The following is a 15,242-nucleotide window of genomic DNA, read 5'->3' as shown; positions in this document are numbered from 1 at the left end:
CACCTGAGCCCTGGGGAATGCCAGAAAGCAAGACTTTCCATGAGGAGGATTTTTATCATTCCAGCCCCTTTTGGCTCTGGCCGTAGGCCCCGGCCCCACTGCTTGGCTAGGCCACCACTCATCGTACTATCATAAAGTCCAGTCTATCCCCACTGGCCAGGGCTTTCCGATCAGAGCTGAGGTAGAAGGGAGCCACTCAAGAGTGCCATGCCTGGCCTTGTCAGTGCTACCTGTGCTGTGTATGCAATAAAATCTACACACCAGGGAGCCAGTGCCCCATGTCTGGTGTCTGGCTTTGGCAGGAAACCCAGAAGTTGCTCAGGATGGGGGTGGGGGCACGAATGGGGCCACTCTGGCCGAGGCCTTTATTGGGGAAAACATGGGGAGTCACTTGGTCTTATTCTTGTTTTTGCCCGGAGGTAGTTGGAAGGGCCGCTCTAGTGTGGTCAGCTTGCTGTTGAGCCTTTCCTCGCTGGCCTTGAGCCGCTCATCCACCAGCTGCTGCAGCAGCTCCAGCTCCTTGTTCAGCTGGGTCTTGATGAAGGCTCGGAGGAGGGAGACCTGGCCTGGGCGGCAGGGAAGGAGAGATGCTGCTTGGGGCTGAAGGGTTGCCCCTAGCTGGGCAAGCAATTTGCAAAGTGTCCCTGGGGACTACACAGGTGGAAATGTTGCTTCAATTCAGAAAATGTTAGCCAGCCCTTCTGTGAGAGAAGTGGGCAGAATGGTTACTTCCAGCCAGACTTTCTGGATTGCTACTTAATAGCTTTGTGAACTTAGGCAGGTGAATTAACCTCTCTATGCCTTAGGTTTCCTCCTATGTAAAATGTGGATAGTGATAGCACCTAGCATCTAGGATTGAGGGAGAATTAAATGGGTTAATGTACATAAACCCATTAAATAGGGCTTGCCTGGCCCTGGCCTGTTTGGCTCAGTGGATAGAGCATTGGCCTGTGGACCCAAGGGTCCCCAGTTCGATTCCAGTCAAGGGCATGTACCTCGGTTGTAGGCTTCTCCCTGGCCCGAGCCCTGGTCAGGGCACATGCAGGAAGCAACCAGTTGATGTGTTTCTCTTACATTGATGTTTCTCTCTGTCTTTCCCTCTCTCTAAAAATCAATAGAAAAAGTGTCCTCGGGTGAGGATTTAAAAAACAATAATAAAAAATAAAATAAAATAGGGCTTGCCTGGAAAAAATAAATAAATAAAATCAGAAATGAAAGTGGAGAAATTACCACTGACACCACGAAATACAAAGGATTGTAAGACAATACTATGAACAACTTATATGCCAACAAGCTGGACAATGTGGATGAAATAGACAAATTCCTAGAAAAATATAATCTCCCAAAACTTAATTAGGATGAATCAGAAAACCTGAATAGGCCAATAACAACTGATGAAATAAAATCAGTAATAAAAAAAACAACAAAAAAACTCCCACCAAACAAAAGCCCAGGTCTGGATGGATTCACAGGGGAGTTTTACCAAACATTTAATGAAGAACTAACACTATGTTCCTCAAACTATTTTAGAATATCCAAGAGGAAGGAACACTCCCAAACTCTTTTTATGAGGCCAGCATTATCCTAATTCCAAAACCAGATAAAAACACTACAAAGCAAGAGAATTACAGGCCAATATCCCTGATGAACATAGATGCTAAAATGCTCAACAAAATATTAGCAAATCACACCCAGCAATATATTAAAAAGTTCATACACCATGATCAAGTGGGATTTATTCCAGGGAAACAAGGCTGGTATAATATTCACAAATCAATAAACGTGATACATCTCATAAACAAATTAAAAGACAACAATCACATGATCATATCAATAGACGCAGAGAAAGTATTCGACAAAATCCAACACCCATTTTTGATAAAAACTCTTGGCAAAGTGGGAATAAAGAGAGCATATCTCAACATGATAAAGGCCTTATATGATAGACCTACAGTGAACATTATACTCAATTGGTGAGAACTAAAACCATTTCCCCTAAGAACAGGAACAAGACAGGTATGTCCACTTTCACCACTCCTGTTGGACATAGTACTGGAGTGCTAGTCATAGCGATCAGACAAGAAGAAGAAATAAAAGGCATCCAAATTGGAAAAGAAGAAGTAAAACTGTTATTATTTGCAGACTAGAGGCCCGGTGCACAAAAATTTGTGCACTGGGGGGGGGGGGTGTCCCTCAGCCCCGCCTGCGCCCATTTGCAGTCCAGGACCCCTTGGGGGATGTCCACCTGTCGACTTAGGCCCACTCCCCGGGGGATCAGGCCTAAGCTTACAGTCAGACATCCTTCTGGCAGCCAGGGAGCTCTTGGGGGATGTCCGACTAAAGGCTTAGGCCCCCAAGGGAGCTGTGATGAGGAAGTTGGGGTGACAGAGGAGCCACGCTGCCCCGCCCGGCCGCCCCGAGTTGGGTTGCACATGGGATGCCCTGGCTGGGTGTCAGATCACCGCTGCCCCACCCGGCCACCCCGGGTCAGGTCGCACACGGGATGCCTGGGCATGCTGGCTGATCGCTGCTGCCCCGCCCGGCTGCCCCGGGTCAGATTGCACATGGGATGCCCAGATGGCATCCTGGCAGGCTGGCCGATTGCTGCTGCACCACCCGGCCGCCCTGGGTCGGGTTGCACACAGGAAGCCCGCCGCCCCGGGTCGCAGATAGCAGGCCCGGATGGCGGCAGGGCAGGCAGGATGGCGCTGTCCCGCCACACCACCCCGGGTGGCAAATAGCAGGCCCGGATGGTGGCGGGGCAGGTGGAATGGCGCTGACCCGCCCTGCCTGCAGTATGCAAATTAGCCGCCATCTTTGTTGGCAGTTAATTTGCATATCACGCTGATTAGCCAATGGGAGGCGTAGTGAAGGTATGGTCAATTTCCATGTGTGTCTATTATTAGATAGGATGACATGATATTGTACATAGAAAACCCTAAAGACTCCATTAAAAACTACTAGACTTGCCCTGACTGGTTTGGCTCAGTGGATGGAGCGTCGGCCTGTGGACTGAGGGGTCCCGGGTTCGATTCCGGTCAGGGGCATGTGCCTTGGTTGCGGGCACATCCCCAGTAGGGGGTGTGCAGGAGGCAGTTGATTGATGTTTCTCTCTCATCGATGTTTCTGACTCTCTATCCCTCTCCCATCCTCTCTGTAAAAAATCAATAAAATGTATTTAAAAAATAAATAAATAAAAACACTAGACTTAAGAAATGAATTCAGCAATGTAGTAGGATACAAAATTTACACCCAGAAATCTATGGCTTTTTATACACCAATAATGAACTCACAGAAAGAGAAACTAAAATAGTAATCCCATTTACCATTGCAACAAAAAAAATGAACATACCTAGGAATAAATTTAACTAAGGAAGTAAAAGTCCCGTACAGACAGTTCTCAGGTTACGTCAGACTTGATATACGTCATTCCATGGTTACGGCACCATTGCCCATTAATTTATAAAAAAAAAAAAAGTTCCGTCATTTCAACATGTGTACATATTTGCTTTGTGTTTTTTATTATTTATTTACCACAAGTAAAGGTCAGAAATTGTTATATTTCTTTTAAATTTTATTACTTATGGCGAAAATCGCGCTACGTCACGCTGTAGGAAGAGATCTCCAATGTAACCCAAGGACCTACTGTACTTGGAAAACTATAGGACATTGAAAAAAGAGATAGAGGAAGACAAACAAATGAAAGAATATACCATATTCATGGATTGGTAGAATCAACATCATTAAAATATCCATACAATCCAAAGCAATCTATAGGTTCAATGCAATCCCCATTAAGATACCAACGGAAAATTCCACAGACCTAGAACAAACTCTCCAAAAATTCATATGGAATAAAAAAAGACCCTGAATAGCTGCAGCAATCCTGAGAAAGAAGAACAAAGTTGGAGGAATTAAAATACCAGATCTCAAGCTATATTACAAAACCATAGTTCTCAAAATTGCCTGGTACTGGCACAAGAATAGACTTATAGATCAATGGAACCGAACAGAGAACCCACAAATCGACCCAAGCCATTATTCTCAATTATATTTGACAAAGGAGGCAAGAGAATACAATGGAGTCAAGACAGTCTCTTCAATAAATGGTGTTGGGAAAATTGGACAGATTCATGCAAAAAATGAAACTAGATCACCAACTTACACCATACACAATAATAAACTCAAAATGTATAAAGGACTTAAATGTAAGATAGGAAACCATAAAAATCTTAGAAGAATCCATAGGCAGCAAAATATCAGACCTTTGTCATAGCAATATCTTTACTGATACAGCTCCTAAGGCAATAGAAACTAAGGAGAAAATAAATAAATGGGACTACATCAAAATGAAAAGCTTCTGTACAACAAAAGAAACCATCAAAAAAAACAACAAAAAAGCCCATTGCATGGGAGAACATATTTGCCAATGTTATCACCACTAAGGGTTTAATCTCCAAAACTTAACAAAAGAAAGATAAACAATCCAATCCAAAAAATGGGCAAAGGACCTAAATGGACATTTTTTGAAAAAGGACATACAGAAGGCCAACAGACATATGAAAACATGCTCAAAGTCACTAATCATTCGAGGGATGCAAATCAAAATGACAATGAGGTACCATCTCACACCTGTCAGAATGGCTATCATCAACAAATCAACAAATGACAAGTGCTGGCGAGGATGTGGAGAAAAAGGAACCCTCGTGCTCTGTGGCGGGAAGGCAGACTGATGCAACCACTGTGGAAAACAGTATGGAGTCTCCTCAAAAAATTAAAAATGGAGCTCCCATATGACCCAGTAATCCCACTTCTAGAAATATATCCCAAGAATTCAGAAACACCAATCAGAAAGGATATATGCACCCCTATGTTCATACCAGCACAATTTACAATAGCTAAGATTTGGAAACAGCCTAAGTGCCCATCAGCACTTGAGTGGATTAGAAAACTGTGGTACATCTATACAATGGAATAGTATGCTGCTGGTAAAAAGAATGAACTCTTACCATTTGCAACTCCATGGATCGACCTGAAGAGCATTATGCAAAGCGAAATAAGCCAGTTGGAGGAAGATAAATATCACACGATCTCACTCATTTGTGGAATATAATGAACAACATAAACTGATGAATAAAAAAAGAGCCAGAGAAAAAAAGATATTTTAGGATATAATAGAAGTAATCCTGTTATTTGCAGATTTTTAATATTTTCTACAATTTTCGTGATATTATACTATGTTAGTACAGTTTTGGTAATATTATATTTAAAATCTTTTTTCTTTTTTTTAAAAAAATATATTTTATTGATTTTTTACAGAGAGGAAGGGAGAGAGATAGAGAGTTAGAAACATCGATGAGAGAGAAACATCGATCAGCTGCCTCCTGCACATCTCCTACTGGGGATATGCCCGCAACCCAGGTACTTGCCCTTGACCGGAATGGAACCTGGGTCCTTTCAGTCCACAGGCCGACGCTCTATCCACTGAGCCAAACCGGTTTCGGCAAAATCTTTTTTCTTGAAATATTAATGTTTATTGCACATAAATTATTTTGTATCTACAATCTGGTAATAGATTTATTTTGCATATTGTAAAAAAACAAACAACAACAACAACAAAAACCAAGAGAAGGCACTTGAGAGCATTACATTATTGCTGTTATTAAATTATATAGTAGTTCTTTTTCCAGAGCAAGGCAGGATGTGACATGGGGGACAAGGCATGGAGATTGGTTGGACAAACATACTACATGGATCACCTAAGAATCAGGGAGAAAGCGTAGCAGAAGGAAGCAACCTTCAAAGATGATCCTATGGAGCTGCCAACCAATAGGGGTTGGAAGGCTGTAATGGCTCTTTCCTTCTTTTTACCTTATATTATGTAATTTCCTAAATTATTACTTTAAAAAAATCCTCAACCAAGAATATGTTGTGTTTTTTATGAAAATTCATTTTAGAAAGAGACGGAGAGAGAGAGAGAGAGAGAGAGAGAGAGAGAGAGAGAGAGAGAAACATTGATCAGTTGCCTCTTATATGCACCCTGACTGGGGATTGATGCCCCCTCCTAGGTATGTGCCCTGACCAGAAATTGAAGCCACAACTTTTTTGGTGTACTGGACAATGGGACAATGCTCTAACCAACTGAGTAACACCAGCCAGGGCCTAAATTAATACTGTTATGATCAGAAAATTATTAAAGGGTATATTTTTTCCCATATTTTTATTGATTTCAGAGAGAAAAGGGGTGGGAGAGAGAGAAACATCAATGATGAGAGAGAATCATTGATCGGCTGCCTCCTGCCCGTCTCACACTGGGGATCAAGCCTGTATCCCGGTCATGTGCCCTGAGCAGGAATGGAACCATGACCTCCTAGTTCATAGGTTGACACTCAACCACTGAGCCATGCCCGCTGGGTGAGTATAATTTTCATTGAGATATAGCTCACCATAAAATTTACCCTTTGAGGTGTATAATTTAGTGGTTTTTAGTATATTAACTATGTTGTATAACCATTATCACTAATTCTAGAACATTTTCATCACCCCCCCCCCCAAAAAAAAACCCATGTTCATTGGAACCTACCAACCCCACCAGTCCTATGTAATTACTAATCTACTTTTTGTCTCTATGGATTTGCTTATTCTGGACATTTAATATAAATGAAATCATATTACATGTTCTTTGTGTCTAGTATCTTTCGCTTAGCATAATGTTTTCAAGGTTCATCCATGTTGTAACAAGAATCAGTGCCCCGACCCGCGGGACAACAACGGGGGAACGAAGAGACACCCTAGGAGAATGAAACAAACAAGGGACATGAAAGAATGGAGGCAAGACAAGTTCTGATCAAGCCTCCAACTTTATTCTCACAGCGGCAGAATATATACTGTTTTAGGGAAGGGGGGTGGGTAAAGGGGTCTATGGGCAGTAACCTTTTACTAGAGATTTATTAGGCTCCTGATGGCTGTGCTTATCAGTGGAGATGTGTGCTTTAGAGGCTGTGTGAGGGTAGTTTATCTTTAACTGCTGGCCAATTTGCAAGACACAGGTGGTTTCTGGTAATTAGGAGTTTCTGGAGGAACCAGAAACTTATAATTCTTAAGATGGCTTTGTTTAAGCCAATATCTTTAATGGCTCCCAACAAATCAGCACATCATTCTTTTTATGGCAGAATTATACTCCATTATATAAATACTAGAGGCCTGGTGCATGAAATTTCATGCACTGGAAGGGGGTGTCCCTCAGCCAGAACTGTGCCCTCTCGCAGTCTGGGACCCCTTGCTCCTTACAGCCTGCCTGCAGTGGAGGCGGGAGAGGCTCCCACCACCGCCGCTGTGCTCACCAGCCCTGAGCCTGGCTTCTGGCTGAGTGGCTCTCCCTCTGTGGGAGCTCACTGACCACCAGGGGGCAACTTCTGCATTGAGCATCTTCCCTCTGGTGGTCAGTGCATGTCATAGTGACTGGTCCTTCCGCCATTTGCATATTAGGGTTTTATTATATAGGACTAGAGGCCCAGCGTGCACGAAATCATGCGTGAGTAGCTCGGTTCCATTTGCCTCAGCTGCCCGCCCCGCCACTCATAGCTTGTGTCCCACCCTCCGCTGCTTGTAACTCTCTGCTACTGGTGGCTCCTGCCCCGCCCCGCCTGCCATAAAAGCCGCTGCTCATTTGGTTGTGACGGAGTTATGGCATCACGACCACAGGCCTTTTATGAAATAGATACAACATTTTGTTTACCCATTCATCAGTTTATAGATATTTGGGTTATTTTCACTGTTTGGCTATTATGAATAATGTTGATTTGAACATTCATGTATATGTTTTTGTGTGGACATATGTTTTAAATTCTTTTGAGCATTTATCTAGGAGTATTATATAGGTCAAATGGTAACTCTATGTTTAACTTTTTAGGAACTGCCTAACTGTTCTAAAAAAAAAAAAAAGCCTGCCCTATTTTATATTCCCACCATCAATGTATGCAGATTCCAATTTTTCCACATTCTATAATTTTTTAAAAATAATTTTATTAATTTCAGAGAGGAAGAGAGTGAGAGAGATAGAAACATCAATGATGAGAGAGAATCATTGATTGGCCGCCTCCTGCATGCCCCCTACTGGGAATTGAGCCCACAACCCAGGCATGTGCCCTAACCCGGAATCGAACTATGACCTCCTGGTTCATAGGTTGACACTCTACCACTGAGCCACAGTGGCCGAGCCCTATACTTGTTTTAATTGATTCTCACCTAAGGACATTTTTTTCCATTGATTTTTAGAGAGTGGAAGGGAGAGAGAGAGAAACATTGATGTGAGAGAGACACATCAATTGGTTGCCTCCCTCATGTGTCCTGACTTGGGCTGGAGATAGAACCTGCAATGCTGGTATGTGCCCTTGACCAGGAATCAAACCCTTGACTCTTTGATGTGCCACTGACACTCTAACTACTGAGATACACTGGCCTGCATATATGTGAACAATAAGATGTCAACAAATATGTATCTACCAACAATTGAAACTAAAAGTCAAAATAAACAAATAAGATATCTAATAAACAAAATAAACTGGTGAATAAAATAGAATCAGAGGCATGGAAACATGGAACAGACTGACGAATCTCAGAGAGAAGTGGGCGGCAGGAAGAGATTAGCCAAAGATCTTACCTATGGACACAGACAGTAGGGGTGTGAAGGCCTGGGGTGGGTTGGGAACCTGGTGGAGAAGCCAGTATAGCTAAATGGTTAGAGGGCATGCATATATATGAAAGCTGAGTCTTTGTAGTTGAGCTGGGTCCCCATGCTCAGTTTCCTTTCGGGAAACAGATCAGAGGAACTTTATGCTAGTGCAGGGTCTTGGGCCTTTTATTGATAGGTTTGGGGCATGCTGAGTCAGCTGCAGCTTGTTTGAGAGATTTTAGCAAAGTCTGAAGCCTGAGCAAGGACAGGCTATTTATATGCAAACAGGTTGGGTGGGGCTGCAAATTGGATGGGGCGGGGTCTCAGGGAATCACCCAGGCAGAGCAAACAGATATGGATTCCAGTCAGCCCTGTGCCAGGGAGGTCCCAACACAGGAACAATGATCCCTGTGAGCACATTTGCCTGGGAGACAGCCACCCCTGAGTCCTGTCCTGATGCCAGACAAACCAGTTCCTCCTTGTATGTGTCTGGGTCTACCAGTGCCTTGCCCTGGTGCTGGAGCTTAGAGGACACTCTATCCACTAAGCCAAACAGCTATGGCAAATCTGTATTTTTAATAAGTGTCCTAGGGACACTCTCCCTCCTGAGAGCACCCCTGAGCCATTTCCTTCTCCCATAGGCACACATCTTCTAAACTCTAAAGGTCCCCAGGAGATGTGGGCAGGGGAGTAATGGGCAGCAGCAATTCATCTTGGGCTAACCCCCTGAACCTGTCTCCAAGGCCCCCTTTTCTCTGACTTTTCAGTGAGCCAAAGCAGCCAGCCTAGGGTCTCTCCTGTTGCTTCTTCTATCCTAAGCCCTTCCTTATTTCACTGTCTCCAGCTTTAATAAATGTACTTTCAAAGTTAAAAAATATGTGTCCTAAGTAATTCTGCACATAAACCAAGGTTGGTAAGTCTGGTATTATATTCCTTATCCCAGAGCAATCTAGCACACTTTGCAGATAAGAAAGCTAAGGCTCAGAGAATTATTTTGCCCAAAATCACCATCAGCCTTTCTTTCTCCAATGCCTATGATGTGTTCAATATGATACAGAGTAGAGAGTCTCCCTCCAATCGGGAATAGAAACTCTGATAAGAAGGACTTTGGCAAACACCCCACATTCCTTTCCCCAATTTCCACTGAAGGTGGTGAGAATACCTGTTGTATTTGTTTTTTAAGGCAGCTGTAACGAAGTGACTTAAAACAACAGAAATTTACTCTCCCATAGTTCTGGAAGCTAGAACTCCAAGGTCAAGATGTCAGGGATACCATACTCTCTCTGAATGCTCTAGGGAAGACTCTGTTCCATGTCTTTTCCTGTTGTTTCCTGGCAACTTCTGGCATTCCTTGGTTTGCAGCTACATAATTTCAATCTCTGCCTCCATCTTCACATGTTGTTTTACCCTCTGTGTCTATCCCTGTCTTTTCTCCTCTTCTTATAAGGACACTAGTCATATTGGATTTAAAGACCCATCCTACTTCAGTATGACTTCATGTGACATATGAATTACATATGTAAAGACCCTATTTCCAAATAAGGTAGCATTCACAGGTTAGGGCTTTGACATATCTTTTGGGGAACACAATTCAATACATAATATCTGTGATAATTAGGAGGTATCAGAAATCCCACTAGAATATTCAAGTTGTGTATACAAACCCAATCATCAAAGATCAGTGAGGACCCAAGGGCCCAGATGGGAAAAGAATAGTGAGAATAGGAAAGCTTTGGCCACCGTTTATGGGACTGGACAGTTAAGGACTTGGATATGGCATCAGAACAGTTCATAAATATGACTTAGCCAGTCTATTCATTCAGTCAGCAGCTCTCTGTGGGCTTCCTATGTGCCAGGAGCTGGGTAGGGAGTAAGGCAGGCAGAATTTATTTAATCATAGGCTTCTGGTTCAGTGGGGTGACTGACAACCAGAGGATCACACTAATGAGGGAATAATTACAAACTAAGATTTGTGCTCTGAGAAGAAACCTGTTGTCACCAAGAAGACCCTCCTGTGGACTTCCTTCCTTCCTTCTTTCCTTCCTTCCTTCCTCCCTCCCTTCCTTCCTTCCTTCCTTCCTTCCTTCCTTCCTTCCTTCCTTCCGCCCCTCCTTCCCTCCCTTTCTTCCATTTACCCCTGTCTCTGGGAGACTTGGAGGTGATTCAACATCTCAGTGAAATTGAGAGGACTAGACCATCCTAGTGGCCAATGTGGACATAGCAATGACCCAAACTTCCCAACTAATGGGGTTAGGGCTGTGAGGTGGAGGGAAGGGGTGGAGTAGGTGTGGGGTTGGGGGAGGGAGTGTATCTGACTCAGGACTTCTCCCTACTGAAATGGACGACAGCTCCTAAAACTTTTAACCAATTTGAAACTGTGGACCCCACCCCTCACTCCCCATGAAATCCCTGTTGTTTAGCCTTTACATAGCATGTCTCCTGCTATGCCAGGAAGGCAGGCCAAGTCCTGACCAGACTAGGGTTAATGCCATAAAAAGCCCTCCTTTGTCCTGGCTGTAATGGCAGTGAAATACTACCAAATCTGTCCCCATCTCTGCCCCTGCTACCACTATCCCATCTCTTACCTCCCTGTAGCCTCTGGGATCCAGGCAGGACCCTTCCAACCCACTTCCCACCTACACAGGTGTTGAAGGGATCCTTCTCAAACACCAAACAGATAAGGGCACTCCCTGGCATCTGTTGGCTCCCTACTACCTTGTGGCTTGGCTCCTACCTAGTATTCCAGGCCCATCTGCCTCTTAATATGTATCCTTCAGATGCTTATATCCTTCAGAGACTTGAGGCTGCCTCAATACCAGACACAGCACCACCTCTCTGTGCTCTGCCTGGAATTCCCTGCCCAGACCTTCTGGTCCTTGGGGAACCAGCTCCACCAGCACCTATGTGTGAGTTAAGTGTTCCTTCTCAGAGCTCCTGCCTTCTCCTGCTACCATGGCCTGTGCTAACTTCCTTTTCTTTCTCTCTACTAGATTGGGACCTCCTTGAAGCAGAAACAGTGTCTGATTACTCTGTGATTCTTACCCCCAGTCCCACCCCATGCCTAGATTGAGACCTAGCACAATAGTGAAGTTTCTCAAGGCCTAGCCTTGGATTATATACATTTATGTTCAGAAATGGATTCTGATTGTATGACCTGACAGTTTTGTGGGTGTGAGCCTTCACTGCCACCCCTAGCCTACAGGTGCCCCAAGGCAGGCCCAGGAAGCTCCTTGTTAGAGGCCACTATTGGAAAGATGGGGTCACAAGGGGGCTTCCCACTCCCTCGCATTCTGCTACTAGTTAGCTCCCAAATTGGGCCGTCTCTGAGGTGCTTCCCTAGCAGCTTTCCCCCTTATTCCTGCACTGCTCAGAGTCCCACCTCAGTCTTGGGGGAGGTGTACCTGGATATCTGCCATCCTCCTTTGGAGCCTGCTCCTGGTTCAGTGAGGCCAGGGGATCAGTAAGGCAAGAATGGGGTGTTCATCAGTGCTAGGTTCCACTGGCACCCATAAGCACCTATCAAAAGCCCAGGAAACAAACCTTCTGGGGGTGAGGAAGAAAAAGCCAGTTTCATAACATGCTTTCCAGCATGGGAGCAAGTTAACGCTCTGAAAGTGGAGCAACAACATGCCCCTCTCCTCTGCACTCCCCAAGAGGAATTTCCAAGCTGGAAGGGGACTTACCTGACCTAACGCCAAAAGAGACAGCCTCTGCAGCAACCCCACCCCCTCCCAAGCTTCTGCTTGATGAGTCCTTGGGACTGGCAATCAGGACTTCAGACACTAGTGGTCTTGGACAGTTGGCCCTTTTCCAGAACCAAGACCAGTCTCCCTGAAACTTCTACTTCTCCCAAGTTTTATCATTTATTTTAGATGAAGGCTCCTTGGTTGTTAGGGTAATTTACATTCTTTCAACCCTTTTTTGGGCCACCTCTAAGAGGGTCAACAATCATACCAAAGCCCCTTGAACCTCTGCAGGGACTCAACAAGAATACATTGGGGAAGGCAAGCAGAGATATTGGGAGGAGGGAATGACTACCTCTTGTCACCAGCAGAAGGATTTATTTCAGGGTCCTGCCAGCAAAGTGACTTACATTCCTCCCTACCTCCTCCTTTCCAGGGTGCTAGGGAGTTGCATGGGGTAAGGTGTGCTTCTGAGATCTTAGGCTATATGCCCCCACCCCCATTTGCTAGAGTTCTTTCAGCACCCAGCACCCCCCTCCCTTCCCCTAGCGGACTTGAAGTTGGGCAGAGAGGCCATGAAACCTGTTATCTCTCAGCAGACAGTTGTGCAGGGCTCGAGGCAGCAGCTTATCAGGGAGCTTGCAGTGATTCACAGTCCAAGTCCCAGCTTCTCTGCTGAATAGTAATTCCCAGCAGTGGATTTGTGCTCAGTCTCTCTCCTCCCCCTCTCCCAAGGGTGTGCTGTCCTTTCTCAGAGAGAGAGCAGTGAAGAGGGCCTTGTGCCAGCCTTCTGGGTAAAGCTGTCTATTTGCAGGAGGCTGCAGGTTTAGGAACCCCAAGCAAGATCTTGGCAGTGACCCCCTCAGGGAAGTTCATGGATTCTTTCCTTCCCCTCCCAGAAAAGCAATGTACTGCTCCTCTTTACTTAGTAGTTATGAACAGGGGGAGACAGGCCTCTTTCTAGCCACAAACCCCAGAGGCCAGAGGCAGCCAGGGAGGTCTGGAGAGAGGGAGAAGCCAGGGACTGGGCAATGTGCCTCTTGCACCATTTTGAAGCTGTCCAGTCTCTGTGCCTGACCCTAAAGACTACAAAGGTTAAGGATCCCAGGCTGGAGGGGACACAAGAGGGCAGGTCAGAACTGTCTTTTGCACAGGCAAGTAGGGAAAAATATGGGACAGAGCCATATTTATGTTTGTTTTATTGAAAGCAACACTCCAGCTGCGGGGCTCAAGGGAGGAGGCATAGAGAATTTTGTTCTGGTTCTTGCCTCTGAGCCAGCTTGGGCCAGGGAGAATGTTAAAAGAGCTAGAGCTTGTCGCCCCACCCTTGCCACCAGGATCTCAGGACACTCCTTAACAGCAGGGGAAGGAAAACTAGAAAGGTAAACTGTCCTGGGGTGAGCGGGAGAACGAGGCTCCCCTGCCCCAAGCAGTCTGTCTCTCATTCCTCGCCCTCGGCTGCCAATGGATGAGGGTGATTCCAAGAGCTCTCCTTGGCTTCCACACTTTCCTCGCCCCCCTCCCGCCCCCCCGCCTCCCCCGCCCATGAATGCTGGATGTCTTTAATACTTGTGGGTCCCGGACAAGGCTCAAGAGTCTCACTGCCCACCATTCCCTCCCTGAAGAAGGTCTCAGTATGGCTCAGCAAAGCTGAAGGTGGAATTCTGCATCTTCAGGCCACATAAGTGAAGGAGAACTGCCCCACGAAGCTGCCCTAGGGTCCTTCTCTTGTGGCTGTGGAGTTCATATGGCAGTCTGAGGAGCTGAGACCAGGCTGTGAGCTCCAGAAGACTGAAGCGTGAACGGCTGAAGGTGCATTTCAAGGTTGAGGCGCTGGGTATAAAATCCAGCTCATTGAGGTGGCCCAGAGCCCAGAGTTCTCAGGCCGTCCAGTCCTCTTCTGCAGCATCTGGCTCAGGTTGTGACCGCTTCGCGGAGCCTTCTCCAGCAGCGGGTTCCCCTAGGCTCCTCTTGGACGTCGCCCCGGTTGGCTGGGACGAGGGGCCAGAATGGGGGCTCGGGGGTTGGTAGCCGGGTTGGTGCGGATCCAGTGCATCCTTGGAAAGTAGGATGGCGAGGCTGGGCATGTTCTTAAGAACACTGAGACTGGTGCCCGGCTCGCTAGGCCCAGGAGTGGGCCCTGGCGGGGGGCTCTGCCACACCTCGCGCACGCTCTGGTAGCGCAGCCGCGCGACCTGGTGCAGGCCAGCCAGGCGGCGCTTGAGGATCTCCGCACACGTGACGGTCTTGGTGGTGGCCCTACCGCAGCCGCTGAAGACGATGGCGCGAGTGGCTGGCTGCGCCATGCTGGAGATGGCGAAGGCTAGTAGATTCCGGATCTTGCTGCCCTCCTTGACCCGCACGTGCACCGCGCCCGGCGCCAGGTCGGCGAAGGGGTCAGGGCTCAGGCCGCCCCACTCAGTCCCGACTCCCCCCGGCGCCTCTTCGGAGCGCACCTTACGGTAGTTCTCCATGAGCGGTGGTTGCCCCGACCGCGGGGACGTGGGCTTTGCCATGGGGCCACTTCAGCCCCCGGGCTGCATGGCTGCCGATCGCGCCCCGCGAGGACCCGCAGGGGTAACCGCGAGGGAACGGCGTGGAAGCTGGTGGGCGGGTAGGGACCGCGAGATCTTCGTTTCCCACTTGTCTCCAGAGGTTACTATTCTACTCCGAGCTCAGGGCGCCCGGAGCCCCGCGCCTTCGGCCAAGGCCCCGCCCCTACCGCCAGGGCCCACCCCTAACTCGGCCCGCCGGCCCCACCCCAGCCTCACCCGCTTCTCAGATCCAATCCGCGGGATCCTCTGCTGTTGGAGTGGGGACGGCGCGCACAGTGGCTCGTAACGGCAGCGCCACGGGATAAGGCGAAGTTCCCCAATAATCGCTAT

At 46.8% G+C, this 15,242-nt stretch overlaps 1 protein-coding gene across 1 annotated transcript; it reads right to left on the bottom strand.

The window, feature by feature from the left end:
• Nucleotides 1–14,237: 14,237 nt before the first annotated feature.
• On the bottom strand, nt 14,238–14,873 carry RPP25 (ribonuclease P/MRP subunit p25; the record flags this gene model as incomplete). Its single annotated transcript, XM_081094215.1, has 1 exon — nt 14,238–14,873. One exon carries the CDS (start codon nt 14,871–14,873, stop codon nt 14,238–14,240), a length of 636 nt encoding a protein of 211 aa, XP_080950341.1.
• Between the last annotated feature and the right edge of the window lie 369 nt (nt 14,874–15,242).

This window comes from Myotis nattereri (assembly GCF_964212035.1).
Source record: "Myotis nattereri genome assembly, chromosome: 1".
NCBI classification, from domain to species: Eukaryota; Metazoa; Chordata; class Mammalia; order Chiroptera; family Vespertilionidae; genus Myotis; species Myotis nattereri.
Note: the sequence above shows the minus strand (reverse complement) of the source record. Positions and strands in the feature narration are given on the sequence as shown.